Source organism: Triturus cristatus, chromosome 6, assembly GCF_964204655.1.
Source record: "Triturus cristatus chromosome 6, aTriCri1.1, whole genome shotgun sequence".
NCBI lineage: Eukaryota > Metazoa > Chordata > Amphibia > Caudata > Salamandridae > Triturus > Triturus cristatus.
The window spans coordinates 102,036,075-102,055,430 of NC_140589.1; the positions used below are offsets into that span (position 1 = coordinate 102,036,075).

General features: G+C 47.2%; 1 protein-coding gene across 1 annotated transcript in view; it reads right to left on the reverse strand.

Annotated features, from left to right (window-relative positions):
- LOC146816438 (calpain-1 catalytic subunit-like) overlaps positions 1–19,356 on the reverse strand; it is a 476,307-nt gene that overhangs the window by 295,225 nt on the left and 161,726 nt on the right. Inside the window, exon 3 of the mRNA XM_085610281.1 lies at positions 2,603–2,612. Coding sequence (XP_085466407.1) covers positions 2,603–2,612 — 10 coding nt within the window. The remainder of the gene's footprint in view (positions 1–2,602; positions 2,613–19,356) is intronic.

The following is a 19,356-nucleotide window of genomic DNA, read 5'->3' on the forward strand; positions in this document are numbered from 1 at the left end:
AGGGAGTCCAGGGACGTATGGCTTCCGTGGACCCCCAACATTTTCCTACCCTGAATCCCCTGAAAAGCTCAAATTTAGCTGAAAAAAATAAAACTTTTCTCAAATTTCTGTGTGGCAAAGTTGTGGTATCACCGGGCTGACACAAATTTCCTACCACACAGCGTTCCCCCAGGTCTCCCGATAAAAATGGTACCTCACTCGCGTGGGTGGGCCAAGTACCCGTGACAGGCATGGGCCCAAAACGTATTGAGGAGACATCAAAATTACCTATCACAAAATTACCTGGTTTTGCAAGGGGGGCACCTGGGTTTTTGGCCCCGTTCTCGGGGGCCATCTTGGGAAACCTACCAAACCCACACAATTCTGAAAGCTAACCACCCCGGGGAGTCCAGGGAGGTAGGGATTGCGATGATCCCCCCAACCTTTTCCTACCTAGAATTCCCTGAAAACCTCAAATGTAGCAGATAAAAAAAAAAATCACGTTTTCCACATATTTGTGCATGGGATCACTGTGCCGGCACAAATGTCCTACCACACAGCGTTCCCTTCAGTCTCTCGAGTAAAATGATACCTCACTTGTGTGGGTGGGGCAAGGGCCTGTGACTGGAAAGGCCCAAAAACATAGGCATTAAGGGAATACCACAACAAATTCTAAGCACTACATTTAAAAAAAAATGTTTTTAGCCATTTCTGCATTGGACACTCTCAATTCTTCTCCCAGCTCCATGACATGACTAGAATCACAGCCCGTTACGGAGCTGGGACTGTGCTGGGGGTCCTGCCCCTGCTGCTATGTGGCTCCTCATTGGCCTTAGGGATGCACTGTTATGCCCTTGAGAGCCACATTTTAACAGATATACTGGGCTGCCTGAGGCATGCACAGTATGTGTGCCAAAGAAAATTGATTGTGCAAGGGGATTATAGTGGAACTGTGCTCCTCAGACATGTGCAATCCAGGAATCCACCTACAGAGTGTTGTGGCTCTAAACAATGCCCTGTAGCTAGATCTTCAGTCAGTCTCCCCACCCCCTCCTCGCCCTCCTGTCATCAGAAGCCAAGCGAAGAGGGCTGACCTGTGCACTGCAGAGTTCATGCAAACACGAAAGTCTTACTTGCATGAACACTGCTACATTAAATTATTACAAGTTCAATCATTTAATTTAGCAGTGGCTCCTTGAGCTTACCCGTGGCAGGGCTATGCCCTGTAGCCCCTAAAGAGGAACCGCCCTTGAGTGAATGACACAATAACAGACCAATGGATGAAGAGGGATTACTGAATGTCCATATTGCTAAATATATTATGAATATAATATTAGTAGAATCAAAAGGCCTCTCTAACGCCAAATCTAAAAACGAATAAGACCTAAAAACAAATCCGCCCCCTCCCGCAGTTTAACTTGCCGGACCAATTAGCTGAAACTCTGGGTAAGTAACATGAATACCAGGCTAACAACTCTAACTTACGCAGACAGAAGTTTACACCAGTATGCAATGAATAGGACACTTTACCACGCACACTTTTACTCCGTATGCCATTACCCCGCAGTTTTTACATCGCAAAATATTTTACAACGCAGGGCTTTACAACGCAATCCATTACAACACATTCCCCATTGCAACGCAATTTACTATTCTAACTCCACCAGTACTTTACTTTGGGTAATGCATTGTAACAGTTCGCGGTGTAAAGTCCTGCATTGTAAAAGATTTTGCGGTGTAAAAAATGTGGGGTAATGGCACGCAGAGTAAGGCATGCGGGGTAAAGGACGATTCCCGTATGCAACCCAGAGGGTGTACATAATGTCAATAACAGACGTAGAATATTAAACATACCAATGAGCTTCGTTCTGACACCATGCGCGTGAATGAGATACGTTAACATAAGCAGACACTGAGTTGACATAACCAGATACTGAGTTAACATAGCCCGATACTGAGTTAACATAGCCCGATACTGAGTTAACATAACCAGACACTGAGTTGACATAACCAGATACTGAGTTGACATAGCCTGACACGGAGTTGACATAGCCAGATACTGAGTTAACATAGCCCGATACAGAGTTAACATAGCCCGATACAGAGTTAACATAGCCCGATACAGAGTTAACATAGCCCGATACAGAGTTAACGTAGCCCGATACTGAGTTAACATAGCCCGATACTGAGTTAACATAGCCCGATACTTAGTTATGCGAGTAAAAGCGCTACAGTGAAGCAACAGAAGATCCTTGGGCTGTTTAAAGTTATGAGTGAACGTTCATAAAGTTCACAGAGAGCAGGAGAACAGCAGCAGTGGAAATAAACCAGTAAATCTCAGCTTGACTGGGCTGGAGAAGAACATGAGTGACAGGGGTGACCTCCGTCTTGAAAAAGATGGCGTTTGTATTTAAACTGAGACCAAGTTAACATACATCAGGAAAACACACCACTACACATCATACATGTCTGTTTCAAAAGCGACAGCACGATAGAAGTGTATGCATGTATGTGTAATCGAGTGTGAAAATGCATCGTGATCATTGTTAATGGTGCACAAACATATACATTCGTGAAGCAATTCTCACGGAACTAGTCCACCCTTCTCACTCACAGTAGCCACTCATCTGCTACTTCAAGGTTCGATTTTTACAGCAACTATCCCAGCCTCTGTCTATGTTATATATTTTGCATTTTTTTACTTTAACAAAAGCGTGTCAGTTCACATGTGAGTAGATACAACTGAGGTATGCAGCATCCCTTATAGAGAACCGTCACGTATAATGTCAAGACAACATACGAGGTATGGATGTACGGGCTGCGGAAGGGAGTCGCGGTCCTTGCAGGATTCTGTGTTTTAATGACGAGGTCAGATGCGCATGCGCACCAGAGGTAATTACTGGCAAGCCTTGCGTGACTTGAGAAGTAGTGACGGAGGTTTCGGCTCCGATGCTCTGTTCAGTCGGGCTTGGCCCCGTGCTGTCACCCGCCTTGGGGCACAAGGGGCGGGGGCAGGAAGTCAGGACATAAGCATCACAGAAGCAGGGTTGAGGCATGTCTGTTCCTGCCTCTGCTGGTAAGGGTACTTTCTGCCCCTCAGAGGCCTTCTCACAGGCATGCCGGACGTTCACTGTCAGATGGCGAACAAGGGGTCAGTGCAATTGTCTCACGTGTGCCACGAGGCAGGTCACATAGTGTAGACTGTAGAGTCATTTCAGTCGTGTTTAGTTGCATGCCTGCTGATGTGCCTGCCCCGTGCTGCACATGGAGTGCGCTGGGCCAGGGAAAAGTCAGGGGTGACAACCTTGGGAGGGAGGCAGGACGCAGTGACCACCTCTGCAGGAATCTCTGAACAGGCAGCAAATGTCTCATAGAAAAGCTCAAATGTGTGCAGAAGCTGTGCAAGCTTCCCTCACTCAGAAAACGTACAGCCCAGTGAACAGCTGTGCAAGCTTCCTTCACACAATATGAATACAGTAAGAAAGAGCCTTTTGCACAAACCAGCTGGAACAATGGACAGCAGCTGTGCAAGTTTCACTCACAAGAACAAGTACAGGACACAGAACAGCACAGCTTCCTTCACACAAACAGATGCAGTGTGAGCAGAAACATTGCAAGCTCAGCAAGAGTAGCAGCTGTGCAAGCTTCCTTCACATAAAACAGATACAGTAAGATAGAGCCTTTTGCACAAACCAGCTGGAACAATGGACAGCAGATGCGCAAGCTTCACTCACACGGAACAAGTACAGACCAGAAAACAGTTGTGCAAGCTTCCTTCACACAAACAGATGCAGTGTGAGTAGAAACATTGCAAGCTCAGCAAGGTTCCTTCACATAAAACAGATACAGTAAGAAAAAGCCTTTTGCACTAACCAGCTGGAACAATGGACAGCAGCTGTACACATTTTCTTCACTTAAAACAAGCACAGCACAGACCACAACCATACAGTTAAGACTGGGCAGTGTATGTGCAAGCTTCCTCGGAGAACAGACACAGCAGCTCTGCACGATCCCATGACGCAGAGAACAGGCTCTACACAGGAAGTCAGCAATCATATGTGATGTGCGGGTAGACCAGATATGCACTGCGTTTCCTGCCGATTAAGCCTCTGCTCTGAAAATCTAGGCATATATTCAAGGCACTGCACTGTGTGCTGCCTTACACCGCAGTAACGACATTCCAATAGTCATGGTCTGAAGTGGAATTTAGAATCCGGGGAGTTTAGATGATGTAATGTACTTAAGAAAAACTAGGAAAGGTGTCAGGCCTGTCTGTGGGTGGAGCGTTTATACAGGGCTGGCTTTAGGGCAGTGCGACCGGTGCAGCCGCACTGGGTGTTGTACCTGTGGAGGGGGGCACGGACTTCAGGGAGGATGGTGTGTTTAGCAACATCTTATGATTGGAGATATGAGGTGCACTGTTGCCCGGTGGTAGTGAGAGAATCTGAGGACGCGGTCACGGGGTGTAGGGGTGCCAAACGTGATTGTCGCACTGGGCGCCACCAGCGGTAAGCCGGCCCTGCCTTTATATGTAGAACTTACAATTACCTGAAGCGGTCACTCCTGTGGGCTAACACAAGCCCCTGTGGCGCGGTGTGGGGCCCCCCCTTCAGGAGCCCCTCAACTTCAAAGGTACCCGATCAGGCCAAGGTCAATGAATATCTGAGATATGGGAGGCTCAGGGGCCCCTCGTCGCAGTCTGCATGGGGCCCCATCATTTTGCATTGCATTACTGGTCACTTCATCATGTTGGCGAGGAGCGAAAACCCGGGTAAACGAAAGACGCTTCAACTCGACGGACGCGAAACGGCACTGTAACCTCGTTCTCTCAGTTAAACAAACATACTTGGAGCCGTCCAGCACATGTCTTCATACAGTATATTTTGGATTACATGTTTATCTCTTTCAACAAAACCGAACAGGAGCGTATGAAGCGGGAACTTAACGTGTTTTTGCCACTTTCAGTTCTGGGGATGAACCGCCAAGCCGCGATCTATCCCGGAGAGCCGGTCGCCTCGAGCTCGAGGCCGCGTGCACACAGACCCCCCCCCCCCCAGCAGAGGTCACGAGGAGCCTGGCAGCACAGTGTTCATAACACCGGAGGGTACTTACAGATTTAGAAGTATGCCATTTGGGTGACTCTCTGCTGCTTCTGTATGTCAGAGGCAATGAGCGATCTTTTAGGAGACATGAAAGGGGCCGGGTGCATCGAGATGATGTTCAGATTTTTGGCAATTCAGTTGAGGCACATGAAACTACAGTACAAGCTGTTTTGAGTATGTTCAAAGAGAATGGTTCAACACTGAAGGTGAAAAAGTGCAAATTTCACAGAGAAAAATTGGAATTTTCTGGTCATCCAGAATCCAAAAATGGATCTAAAGCCTAAGAGAGCTTATTATGAGCATTAGTTATAATGCCAACTCCCAAGAATAAGGAGGACATTTCCCCTTTACTAGGGTCGGTTCAGTTTTACTGCAAATTCATTCTTAGATTTGCAGAGAAAATAGTGAATATGAGGGGCTTGTAAAAGAAGAAAGTAGAGTTCAAATCAATTAATCAGGGAATTGTAAGCGCGCTACTCACCTGTGAGGGTCTCAAGGCACGGGGTGGAAGGGTCTGCAGATCTGTTTAGCTGAAGAGCCAGGTCTTGAGGGTCTTCCTGAAGGTGTTCAGGGAGGGGGAGCGTCTGATGTCTGCCGGTAGCTCGTTCCAGATCTGCAATGTGAGAAGAGGATCTTCCGCCTCCTCTTGCTCTGTGGATGCGCGGGGCTTCGGCCAGTGCGAGGTTGGAGAATCGGAGGTTTCTTTTGGGTACGTGGAAGTTGATTCTGGTGTTGAGGTATTTGGGTCCGTTGTTGTGTAGGCATTTGTAGGCGTGGGTGAGGATTTGAAGGAGACTCTTTTCTCCAGGGGGAGCCAGTGGAGACTTCGTATGTGTTGGCTGATGTGTGCATGCCGGGGGATGCCGAGGACGACGAGTGTGGCGGCTGTGTTCTGTATTGTCTGTAGTTTGCGGAGTAGGGACTTGTTTATGCCGGCGTAGAGTGCGTTTCCATAGTCTAGTCTGCTGGTGAGGAGTGTGTGGGTGGTTGTCTTCCTTGACTCAGGGGATCCATTTGAAGGTCTTGCGGAGGGTGTTGAAGCAGCTGGAGGTAACGGCGTTGACCTGTTGGTTCATGGTGAGTGATGAGTCAAGTAAGATGCCAACATTTTTGGCGTGGTCTGAAGGGGTTGGTGGGCTTCCGGAGGCGGTTGGCCACTAGGTGTTCTCCCATGCTGTTGGTCATCCAGACTGCGACGCCTTGCATTCCTTTCTGGAAGTTGAGTTTGGCAGTGGTGGAGTCTCTGGTGAGGGAGAGGATGTGCTGGGTGTCGTCCACGTAGGATACGAAGTTGAGGCCGTGTTGTCGGACGATGGCTGCGAGCGGGGCCATGTAGATGTTGAAGAGGTTCTGGCTCAGTAATGACCCCTGTGGGACTCCGCAGGTGATTTTCGTGGGATCGGAGAGGAAGGGTGGTATTCTGATCCTTCGACTTCTTCCGGTGAGGAATGATCGGATCCGGTCCAGGGCTGCTCCTTGTATGCCGGCGTCGTGTATTCTGGCGACTAGTGTGCGGTGGGAGATGGTGCTGAAGGCCGCTGAAAGGTCGAATAGGATGAGGTCTGTGGAGTGACCTTGGTCCAAGAGGGGGCGGATGTCGTCTGTTGCGGCGAGTAGGGCGGTCTCGGTGGTGTGGTTGCTTCTGAATCCGGATTGGGATGGGTCGAGGATGGCGTTCTTTTCAATGAATCGTGTCAGTTCCCTGTTGACTGTTTTCTCTTCAACTTTGGCTGCGAAGGAGAGGAGCGAGATGGGCCGGTAGTTCTTGAGGTCGTGGGGTCAGCTGTGGGCTTCTTGAGCAGGGGCCTGACTTCTGCGAGTATCAAGTCGTCTGGGAAGGTGCCTGTTGTGAAGGTGGTGGTGATGGTCCGTTGTAATTCAGGTGCGATGGCGGCTGCGGCTCTGTGGTAGATGTGAAGAGGGCAGGGGTCGGTGGGCACCCCCCCCCCCTCGAGTGGATGCCTTTCATGGTGAGGAGGTGGCTTCAGTCGTGATCGGTGTCCAGTTGGAGATGGTCGGCTGGCTGATGTCTCTGGGAGGGTGGGGAGTCGGCTGTGGTTTTTAATCTTGAGGTGGAAGTAGGTTCCAAGCTTGTCGCAGAGATCTTGGGATGGGGTGATATCTGTGGCTTCGCTGCGTGGATTGCTGAATTCCTGAATGACACTGAAGAGTTCCTTGGAGTTGGCGAGGATTTCGTTGTGGATGAAATTCCTGTTGGTGGTTCTGATTTGGTTGTGGTAGTCCTTCATGGTGTCCTTGTAGGTGGAGCAGTTTTCGGTACTCTTGGTGTTTCTCCAGTTCTTCTCCAGGCGTCTGCAGGTGCACCTGGCTTCTTGGAGATCGGTGGTGAATCAGGCGGCTTTCCTGGGGCGTTGTTTGTCGGGGTTGCGTAGCGGGCGAGCTCGTCTGCACATTTGGGGATCCATGTGTGGAGCCCTGTGACTGCGATGTTTGCTTCGGGTGACCAGGTGAGGTTGTCTTGGATGAGGGTGGAGTTAAGTTGATCGTTGGTGACCTTGCACCAGTTCCATCGTGGTGGGCGTGGAGCTGGTTTGGGTGCCTTGGGTTTGTTGACGGCGAAGTGTATGCACTGGTGGTCGGTCTATGGTGGTTGCATTGTGTGGCTGAAGTGAACGCTGTTTCCGGTCGCGAAGATTGGGTCGAGGGTGTGTCCTGCTCTGTGGGTCGGTGTGGTAACGAGTTGTTTGAGTCCGATGTAGGCAAGGTTGTCGCGAAGGATGGTGTAGCTGGGGTTGTCGGGGTAGAAGTTCAGGTCTCCAATCAGTATGTAGTTCATTGAGGCGATGGCATGGGGTGCGATGAAGTCAGTGATGGTGGTGGCGAAGGGTGTCCGGGGGCTCTATAGACGTGGGTTTCTCAGAGTGTGGCTTGGATATGCAAGAAGGAATGTTCTGAATTAAACTCTGAGATCGAGGGAGAGCATTGTTTGCAGAGTTTCTGTCCAGAGTATGATAGCATCATCAAGATAGATGACAATATCAAGGGGTTTGGGGCAGTGTTAATGCAGAGGCATCATGATAGTGACAATAACCTTTATCTCACATGGGTTAAAAGATACAGAAAAAAGGATATTCTGTAATAGAGCGGGAGGCGCTTGCAGTATTCTCTGCCATCATGAATATAAAAAATGCTCTAAGGGGTACAACATTTAATGTCAATACTGTTGATAAGTCTCTCAAGGAGATCTTTTCTAAAAAGGGATTACACAACATATCCAGTAAGATAAGTAAATGGATGGTAGCCTTACAGGATTTTGAGGGGATGTATATACCCGGAAGATGCAATGTTGCTGTTGATTGCTTTTCCAGACTTGTCGAGGAGGCATCTGGAGTGAAAATGGAAGAAAAGCTCCAGGATAATGAAGCAGACTAGGAAGAAAAGCTATGCGCCATTGCAGAAGGTGCAGTTGATGTCACAGAATGCAAAGTGGAGTTGTCAAAGGACAAGGTACTCCAAACGTTAATGGCATTATTGAGCAAAGGATGGAAATCAAAGAGCGAGCGCGGAGAATATGAGGTTGTAGCATACTCGAATATCAAAGAAGAAGAATCAGTGAGTCAAGATCTAGTGTTCAGAGGTACAAGAATAATACCTTCCTTTTCGGTGTGTGAAAAGTTGTTGAGGTTGGAAAATGATGGCCATCAAGGAGATGCAGAACAAAGGAACGGTTGAGAATGAGCTATTGGTGGCCAGGTCTAGATAAGCAGATGGAGAAAGTGGTTTAGGAAAGTCTAGAATGTACAAATCGAGACAAGATACGTAGGAAGAGGGAACAGCCTACGACCATAAGACGATCACCTTCCAATGCCTGCGTTGAAGTAGCCATGAAGATTGTTGGCCCCATAAGCACTGAAGAGCTAGCTAGTACATTATGGGAGATGTACTGATTTTTATTGCGAAATTATTTTTTATTTATTTGAAACATGTTTGATGAAAATGCATGTGGGTGACTTACACAGTCTTACATGAACACAAAGAGTTTCTGAAGTGTGGCCTCTAATTGTTTTTTTTTTTCGCCTAATGGCGACAGGAAGCTCACAAGTAAGAGCTCACCCAGCTGCGCATTAGCTTGTCTATTCAGCCCAAGCCAATTGGAGTTTTTAACTCCCCATTAAAAGCCGCTCGCGAAGATATGCCTCTTTCTTCTACAAAGGGCTGTCCAGTATTTTTCAGATTTGCTGGTCTGGAGTTCAATGAATGGCAGAAAAAAGACTGATTGAAATCTGAAAACAAACACAATAAAAACAGGAAACAAGCATTGGCATAGCCAATAGGTCGCGCCTTTGGGACCTTATAAGTGTTTAGCTATGCAACAGTGGGTGTTTTTGCACTAAGGATATTGTGCTGGATAACTAAACACTTATAAGGTCCCATAGGCGAGACCTATTGGCTATGCCAATGCTTGTTTTGTTATGGGGGGCATAAATAACAGAAGGCTGAAGCTTTGGAAATAGTACCTGTGTAACAGTTAGTGTGATAGTGAGTGAGAGAGTTAGTAAGTTAGTGAGTGAGAGAGTGAGTTAGTTAGTGAGAGTAGAGAGAGATAGAGTTAGAGAGTTACTTAGTGAGAGAGAGAGAGTTATTAAGTGGGAGAGAGAGATAGTTAGAGAGTTAGTTTGGAGAGAGAGAGTCCGTGAGAGAGATAGTTGGAATTAGTATTTTTAAAGAGAGTTCGATTGTGAGAGAGTTAGTGAGAGGGATTGAGATAGTTATTTAGTTAGTGAAAGTGTTCATGACAGCTGTCAAAAACGCTCAAGGAATGTGGTGGCCATAGGTACTGATAACTACAAAAACACCGCGTGCGGGAGCCTTGTGTTGCAGTCCATGCCCATGTCTGAGCTCTCAGTGAATGCAACCATCAAGCGGGGCCAGAACCTCTGGCTGAGAGGCAGAGTCCCAATAGGTTTAATATCCAATGGAAATGCCATGCTGGAACCCCCACATTTACAACAGATGCACACAAACACACATGACTATGACCCGTGAGAGCTACACATGCACCTCTGAGAAACGTCCCACAGACATGTGCCAGAAGCAAGATTTCCAAATATATTATAAGACCAGAGTATGCCGAACGAACAGGTCGGTATCAGCCAAACTGGACCAGGCGAGTTCAACACTATAGACGCTTAGCTCAAAGCCAACCATTAAAAACAAAACGACTTTACAAACACAATTTATTTTGCCAACACATGCTGTACCTGCCCGTGGAGCTTCTCCACCCGGTACCCGAAGAGGATCTGCTCATAACAGCCACCTAGGAGCCGTACACGCCACTCCATGGTGCGAAAAGTTTGGAGAATAAGAGTGCGGAGAGAGAGCGCAATGCACACGTGAGAGTCATTTGGCGCTAGGCTATGACTGCAGCACGAAAAGAAGACATCTTGGAAGGAAAGAAGTAGAGCGATGCCACATATTTATATTTATCTGTACAGAAATTTCTTAACAAAGATTTGTACATAATGACAATTAATCATGTAGCGAGACTTGGGAAATATTACATTTATCTCTCCCGGCTGCGATAAGTAGATTTTCAATCAGTCGGCGATCATGAACAGACACAACTAAAAGCTTTAAAAGTGAATACAATTCATGAAAAAGTACCATTCTTTCAATGTTCTTTGTGCTAGCAAATTGGATAAAACATATTACCAAAGGTTGTCTGCCTTTCGTTTTATTTGTCGTCTGTACATGAGGCTTAAAGAATCAGTCCACTTTCTCTGCAGTGAGGAACAAAGGCGCGTGCGAATAAGAGGCTGCACGGCTTTCTTTGATGAACACGGTGCACAGGGAGGAGAGCGAACAAATCGGGTGCTATTAAGCGTAAATTAAAAAAGCATATGCATGTGCATAAATTACAAGTGTCTTCCGAAGTGCTTGATTACATTGAAGTGCTTACCTAGTGGGACAGTGTCATGCAGCATGTAATTGGCTGGCTCACGAGTGTTTGGTGAAAAGCGCTCATAATGAAAACAACCGCAGCCCTGAAAGTGAAAGTCCATTGTGCATGCACGGCGTTTCCCTTCTTTTCAAGCTCATACTTGTGCTCAGCTGTTTTGAAGCACACTCGTGCTTGTGGCACCATCCGCCTTGCGGGAGCGAGCAACAGCTAATTAGCATGCGTGCCGCTGCTCGCTCCTGCAAGGTGGATGCCGCCACAAGCACGAGTATGTGATTCAAAAACAGCAGAGCGACGGCTAAAGGCCTTCGCCTGCGCACTGCATAGGCGAGACCTAAAAAGTGCATTCAGCAATTCAACAAATTGTAAAGTGTCAGCATGGGAAAACAATTAGGAAAATGGACGCTAAACACGGGCGTTCCACAGAGATAACAAACAGCTCAAGGTTGGAGCGACCACCATAAGAGGCTGCACTGCACTCTGAGCAGCAACAAAAGTGTCCAACACACACAGGCGTCGAAAAATGAAACAAGCATTGGCAAAGCCAATAGATTTCCAGAATCCATGCGCTATTGCCATTGTCAATCTTAATGTCTTTTAACCATGTGTTATGGAGTGGAGTGGAATTATGTGGGTTGATGTGGAACTGTCTGTTGTGGAATTGTGTGGCATGGAATTGTGTGGTGCTGAGTGGAGTTATAAGTAGTGGAATTATGTGGCATAGTGTGCAGTGGAATTATGTGGTTAGTAATTATGTGGTTTTGAGTGGAGTTATGTCTAGTGGAATTATGTGGTTAGTAATTATGTGGTATCAAGTATACTGATATTTTGTTGAGTGGGATTATGGGTCAAGGACTGTAATTATGTGGAGATGTATTATGGAGTGGCATGTGGTGGACTGAAATTATGTAGTGTGGTGTTGAATGTTGTGGAGTTCTGTGGTGTAGATTAGATGTATGTGGTGTGTGTTTGAATTATGTATTTTGGAGTGGAATTATGTGGTTTGGTGAGGAAATATATAGTGCGGAATGGAACTGTGTGGAGTTGAATTATGTGGCGTTGAGTGAAAATATGTTGAGTGGAATTATGTGGAATGGTGTGAGTGTATTTATGTTGAGTGTTGCTATGTGGCATAGAGTATTTATGTGGAGTGTATTTATGTTGTATGGAGTGCAGTGTAATTATGTGAAATGCAACAAGGAAAGGTCCCGTTGGTGCTCATTTCTCAGTAGGCAGCATCGCTCATAGAGAGCTGAATTCATGCTGGTGAGGAAGGAAGCAGCACATGGATGAGACCGCAAGAAGCGCACTCCCATGGAGTGCTGAATGAAAAAGAAAAAAGTAGTCCTCTAGATGTGAGCAGGAGAAGAATACAAGTTATCCAATCAAACGTAAGAAGCAAGCAAATGAGAGGAGGGACAATACATCCAACCAATGGTAAGCAACAGGCGGGGTCTAAGCCCACTGTAAGCTTTTGGTCGGGTTGACAAGAGGCTTCGGCCTCCCAGATATCTCAATGTTGCCTAGTGGGCGAGACCTAAAAACGTTTCACTGCTGATGGACGGGCTTTTGTTAACAAGCGGAGTCTCCTTGGCGGTTAAAGACAGATACCACAGAAAAAGGGAAGGAACCCAATACAGGCAGGGCATTGAAGGATGTCAGTCATAAATGCCAAGATTTCAGGCAGTGGCTTTGTGAGCCCCGGATCCTCTCCCTAAAGGGGGGAGGAAGAGGGGAGGGCATAGGGAGGCTGATGGTCCTTTCCTCCCTGTAAATCTACATTCCCACTCCAGAGGGGAAGGGGGTCTCCCCAAGCAGTGTTTGTCAAAGATGACGGAGAGCACTGACTTCGCTCTCACTGCTGCTAGGGTGCTGCAGTTCACAGGCGCGTTCATCTTTCTGGTGGCCGGCCTGCTTAAGACTACAATCACTAGACGGATTACCAGAGCTGCTTCAGCGGGGAGGGGACACAGGGAGCACTCATAGTGCTGTGAGAGCTCGGAAACGGAGACTGACCGCGCACCCAGCAACGGAGAATATCAAAGCAGAAAGGGATGCATGGGTGCCAGACGACGCTTGAGGGGGAACATCAGAGCGCAGAGCGGTACAGGGGGTGCCAGAGGACGTTTGAGGGACAACATGAGAGCACAGGGGGGTACATAGGTGGCAGACTGTGCTTGAAGGAGAACATTAGAGCGCATAGGGGTCTATGGGTGCCAGACGACGTTTGAGGGAGAAAATCAGAGCACAGAGCGGTACAGGGGTGCCAGAGGATGTTTGAGGGACAACATGAGAGCATAGGGGGGTACATAGGTAGCAGACTGTACTCGAAGGAGAACACTGAAACACATGGGGGTCTATGGGTGCCAGAGGACGTTTAAGGGGGAACATCAGAGCACAGAGGGGTACAGGGGGTGCCAGAGGACGCTTGAGCGAGAACTTGAGAGCACAGGGGGGTACATAGGTGGCAGACTGTGCTCGAAGGAGAACATTAGAGCGCATAGGGGTCTATGGGTGCCAGGCGACGCTTGAGGGAGAACATCAGAGCACAGAGGGGTCTATGGGTGCCAGTGACGATCGAAGGAGAACATCGGAGAAAAGAGGGGTAAATGGTGTTTTCTACTTATTTATTTTAGAGTGGAGTGGATGGATGTGGTTTGTAGTGGAATTATGTGGTATGTTGTGGAGTAGAATTATGTGGATAGAAATTATGTGGTATTTAGTGTTTAGGAATTATTGGGTGTGGGATTGTGTGCAACGGAGAGTAATTATGTGGTATTGTATTTTGTGTTGTGGAGCGTTATGTAGTGGAGTATAATTTGTGTGATGTGTATTTATGTTGTGTGGATTGTATGCCTGTGGTGTGTTATGTAATTGTGCTGTTGCTTTGTATCATGTGGTTTCTTATTAAATTATGAGCTGTGTAATGGAAATGTGTAGGGGTGATTGGTGTGGATGTGTGTGGCATTGAGAGAAATGGTGCTGATTGTAATTATGTAGCATGCTGAGGAGTGTATTAATGTGGACTTTAGTTGTGTGGTAGAGATTAGTTTTATGTGGGGTGTATTTATGTGGTAGTGAGACTTTGGCAATGCTTGTTGATCCACTCGCATGTGCCACTGCATTTTAACTACCATGTTTTACAGATCCACCACCATGGCAGGAACTGTAAACAATTATTTGCAATGCAATAGCTCTCGCATTTACGAAAGTTTAAGCTATTGGCATTGTAAATGCCAATGCCTTTTATTTATCTATTTTGGTAATTAACACATACATAAAAGGCATTGTCATGTACAATGCCATAACTCAAACTCTTGTAACTGCGAGACCTATTGCATTGCAAAGATGTGGCCGCCATAGTCCCGGGCTGCTTGGAAAGTTAAAGCGCGCTGAATATTGCAGGAAAGCATGTTGTGTCTGCAGTAGGAGAAACTCATTCAAGAAAATAGTGCTTACCGAGTAAATAAGACAACTGAAGTAAAAGGGGCAGTGCTCATGGGAGGTTACAAATGAAGAAAAGGTGATATTAAGAGGGGCTAATGAGTCTATTAACTAATCAGAAGCCAGTATTTACGAAGGACAATGACACAAGCCAATGACAAGTATGGGCAGAGAATGGGCAGGGCTTAAAGTCCAGATTCGAATACAACATGGCTCGCAGAGCAGTGAATGCGCTGCTCAGGCTTGACCTAAAAACTGCTGCTGTTCTGATAGTATTGTAAACAAAGAAGGCTTATCTTAAACCCCACCAATATTTTCGGTGATTTTTTTTTTCATATACAAACGCTCTGTGTAGATGGTTGTGATGCATTACTTGCATGGTTGACGACCCCGATTTGACCTTTATCACATATCGCACAGGGTCACTGAAAGATCTGATAGAGCAAGCCCGTCAGGTGAGTCCCCGCTGCACCGGATGTGTTTAGGAGTCAGGCTGCATAATTCCCAGCGCTGATTTTCTTACATTGAAGTTTTAAAGCATGCAGTAAACTGCGTTTAGGATACGTGTTTGAATATTCCATGGCTAGGTCAGACACAGCGTTACACACAAAAAAGGACTCGTCGGAACAACTGTGTGTATCTTGCGCTCACACGCGGGTGCGGTTCTGACCGTCATCGGGTATTCAGGTAACGCCATCCTTGAAGCGAGAATGTGAAGTCTTGATAAATAATCTAGTTGGCTATAAATCTCTTAATCCAAAATACACTTTTAGCACAGCTTAAGAGGGCTGTAAATGTACATTACCTAATTTAAACTAAATTGACAATCTCAAAAGAGAGGGTTTTTTAAGGAGTTCGGGTCTGGTAAGGCACCCCCAGACTCGCGCACTCCACCTCCTGCTGCCCCTTCGGATCTCACAGTGCTCAGGTATCTATCTGTAGCTCCTATGGGGAGGTGGCTTCCAGAAAAGTTCTGAATGCTTCCAGCACCTGACAGGATCGCAGGCAATATTAGCAGCGCAAAAGATTCAGTGGCACACAAGCACCAGCTCGCCCATCAACACCGCCTCATGTTACCTGCTGTTTCCAAAGCCCACTTGTATGGCCCAAAAAAGGTCTTACGCGAACAGTTTGAAAGCGTCTGATAGGATAAACCTACACATATTTTAGTCTATAGTACATTACATTGTTCTGAGGGGTCAACTCACGGACCCCTGTAGGGATTTTATGGCACAACACGGAGGCCATATTATGCAAATCTCCCTTATTGCCACAGCTCAGCAGCAACAATTGAAGAATACAGAACTTCAATGAATATTCCAAACAAGTATAAAGTTCCTTCGTGACCAGCCATCTTCCTTCTTTGTTGCTGCTGCTCAGAAAGATATGTACTCCTCAACTCGTCCTTTATAATTTCTCCTTATATTCAATATGTTTATTTTAACTATTTAATTAATTTACTACTTCTTTACTGACCTTTGGATTTCTTTCTCTCCCCTTTCTAACTTTTTGTTATGATCAAATAACAGATAAGGCTTTGTCAATACCCCTCTCTTTCTTCCCTTGGACACCTTTCCTCTCAAAACCTTTTCCCCTCCTCCGATCCCACTCTGGATCGGATTCATAAATTTCTCAAAGATTTCCTTAATCCCTGTCTTCGATTAGCCTCACGCTCGCCGTTTACTTTTACATTTTTTACCCTCGCGCTCATCGCGCTCATCACACTCATCGCGCAAAAATATCCCTTTCTTTCCTCGATCCTTCCCGCCTCAAAAGATACACTCACCGTCTTTATTAAGACCAACGATGTCTTCCTTTTCGCCACAAATGCACATTTTTCCGACCCGGCCGCCTCGAGACGTCTCTCGCGTCTGAGGCAGGCCGAGGTTAAAGGAAAGTACATTAGCAGGCAGCCACACTCGCGTCCGCGCGGGTGGCGGCCATTTTAACTCTTTTGGATCTTTCTAATCCTTCTCATCATTCAGCCATTTTACCGGATTGGGAAAATACCGGTTTTAACCCAACTACCAACTGCCACCCTATCATTCAATCGCCAGAGCATCTGAGCACCGGCATTTAGCGATCAGCTGTTTCTCCCAAAGCCTTTACAACTTCGGTAGGATTTAAAACAATTTTAAACAAAACAAAAAAAAAAAAAAGAGGAAGGATTAAATGTATTCAGACCTAATATTAATTTAATCTATAAACTTTACCCTGACCCAATATTAATTTAATTTAATATATATTCATAATCTCAACCCCCCAATCATCTATTGATGACAGATTAGAAGATCTTATCAACAAAGCGGTGGAGAACGTAATTGGCTCAATTGACGACAAAATTAATGAGAAACTAGAGTCCTTCTCCCTCATTACCCCCCGCCCTTCCACTAGTACACAAAAAGAAGGAGCAAACAAGGCTCCCAAAAAGAGGACGCTCGGAGAAAAAGAAAGAACAGCCTTTAAAAAAGAGCTAAAACCTCCGCTCCTCCTTCACGCTTTCAAGGCGGTGATAAGACTGGTGCCTCGGGCACCCAATGTGGGCATGATATAGGCCCTGAGCTTCCAATTACTATTGATAATGAGGACAATTCTGATACAGAAATTGAATTGTCATGCTCCTCTGGTTTCAACACTGACGTGGAAGAAGCACCAAGGGGGACGGGAAGCTCCGAAGAGGCTTCAAAGGCCTCACAACCCAACATGGGACTCTTGGACCCATTTGGCGACTTAATGTTTGACCCCTTATTAATAAAACACCCCTTATCCCCAGAATGGACCCCATCCCATCATGTGGCGGAATACCTCACCTTCTGGCTCGGTCTTACACGAACAGTTTGAAAGCGTCTGATAGGATAAACCTACACATATTTTAGTCTATAGTACATTACATTGTTCTGAGGGGTCAACTCACGGACCCCTGTAGGGATTCTCTTCGGAGGACAGGTCATAGCAATCTGCCAGCACTAAAGGCTGCATCACAGACGCCTCCAGCACACACGGCCGACCTCGCAACGACCTGCAGGAGGCCACCAGCACACACGGCCGACCTCGCAACGACCTGCAGGAGGCCACGTGCGGCACTCCGGGGCGCTAGAAGCATAATACAGAAGGCTTGCAGGTCCTCGGCAGGGTCCCACTTCTTATGCACCCAGTACCCCGCCAACCTGCCTTCCCCGAAAGCGGCTGCAGAATCCTGGGGAAGCCACACAGGGACGGTCCTTAGATTTTTGGCGCCCCGGGTCCTAATTTGCATCACATGAAGTGACACCACAGAAAGTGACATCAGGGGACTTCTAGTCTTCTTTGGTATCGCCAAGGGACCTTTGGTGTGCATATCACTAACATTCAGCCACACCTTCACTCCATCCATTTACTCTTTCACCCATCCTTTCACTTACTCATCCATCCACTCATCCGTCCATCCATTTTCACTTTCACTCTTCCATCCACCCTTTCTTTCATTCCTCCACCCTTTCACTCATCTATCCATTCTTTCACTCCTCCACCCTTACACTCATCCTTTCACTCATCCATCCATCCATCCTTTCACACATTTACTTATCCTTTCGCTCATCCATCCACCCTTTCACTCCACCCATCCATCCATCCATCGTTTCACTCATCCATCCTTACATCCACCCTTTTACTCATCTTTCAATCCACTCATCCATCCCTTCACTCCACCCACCCATCACCCCCTTCTCTCTTCCATCCACCTACGCTTCCACCCATGCATTCAGCAGGGGGTTCACGAGCCCAGCATGATGGGTAGTGCCGGGATGTGAGAGGACTGTGATAGGGCATTGAGGTTCCTTTTTTGCTCTTTTATATAGCACAAACTCAGCCCGAGGACTTTGGGGTGCTTTACAAAAGTACCAATCCCGTTACAGTAGGTCAGGGTTTTTTTTTTTAGGTACGGGGAGGTTCAATGATTTGCCCACACTCGCAGGATTCAGAGCCAACGCCAGGACCTGTACCTGGCTCCCCACTACCATTAAACCACTCCATGTGCTGCCAGGCCCAGGTGAGGGAGTTTTATCTCCTCTGTTTCACAGCACTGAGGCCAAGGAGAGCCCCCACCCTGGACCACGCAGCACTAGATAATGGCAGCAAGGCCCAGGGAAGGGGCCCTATACCTGGAGCTTGCAGCCTGATGCAGCGCATCAAGGCCAGGGGGAAAAGTGTTGTTAAACCCTGCCCTGCCAGTCTCTTCTGGCTGCTCCCTCATCCCCAACCCACCTCTCCTCACTTGACAATGTCTGGCTGGTCCTTGGAACAAAGTGGCCCTCTTGTTGCCTGGCAACGCAAAACAGAAAAGGCAGGTAAGGCTCCCGGGAAGGTATTTAAGCGAGGTGCTGCCCTACTCCTGACGTTGTGAGCAAACACAAATGTGGGCTTCACTACTGCCAGTGCTGATTTGTAAAGCAATAGGAGCCATGGCGCTCCTTAGGGGGCCACCGCAGCTCGCACCCCTCATAGCCACTGCCAGCGCTGCCAATGACAGTACCTACACAACTACCAACCATCACACTGGTACAAGTGTGATCATGCGGACTGCTCAAGGTCCCCAGATCAACAGGAGTTACTTGGCAGAAGGGATTACTTGTTTCCAATGCATATTGAAATAATAATCAACAGTTGTTCTGCTCATCTTGAAAAAACACAAACCACGCCACCATGTGGCAGCTGTCATAAGTGCCGGTGTTGACAATTAAGTGCTAGTGCCGAGCACCGGAAATTACCGGCTCAAATTAAGCACCGACTCCTGCCCAACCTGAGCGCAGGCCCCTGGGCAGCTGCCCACATTGGCCATGCTTAGCGCCAGCCCTGCCCAGACTCTTCCCTTCTTTCACTGGTCCCGCCCGTCACATACACAGCTCCTCTTCCCGTTTCCTCGAGCCTCTTGCC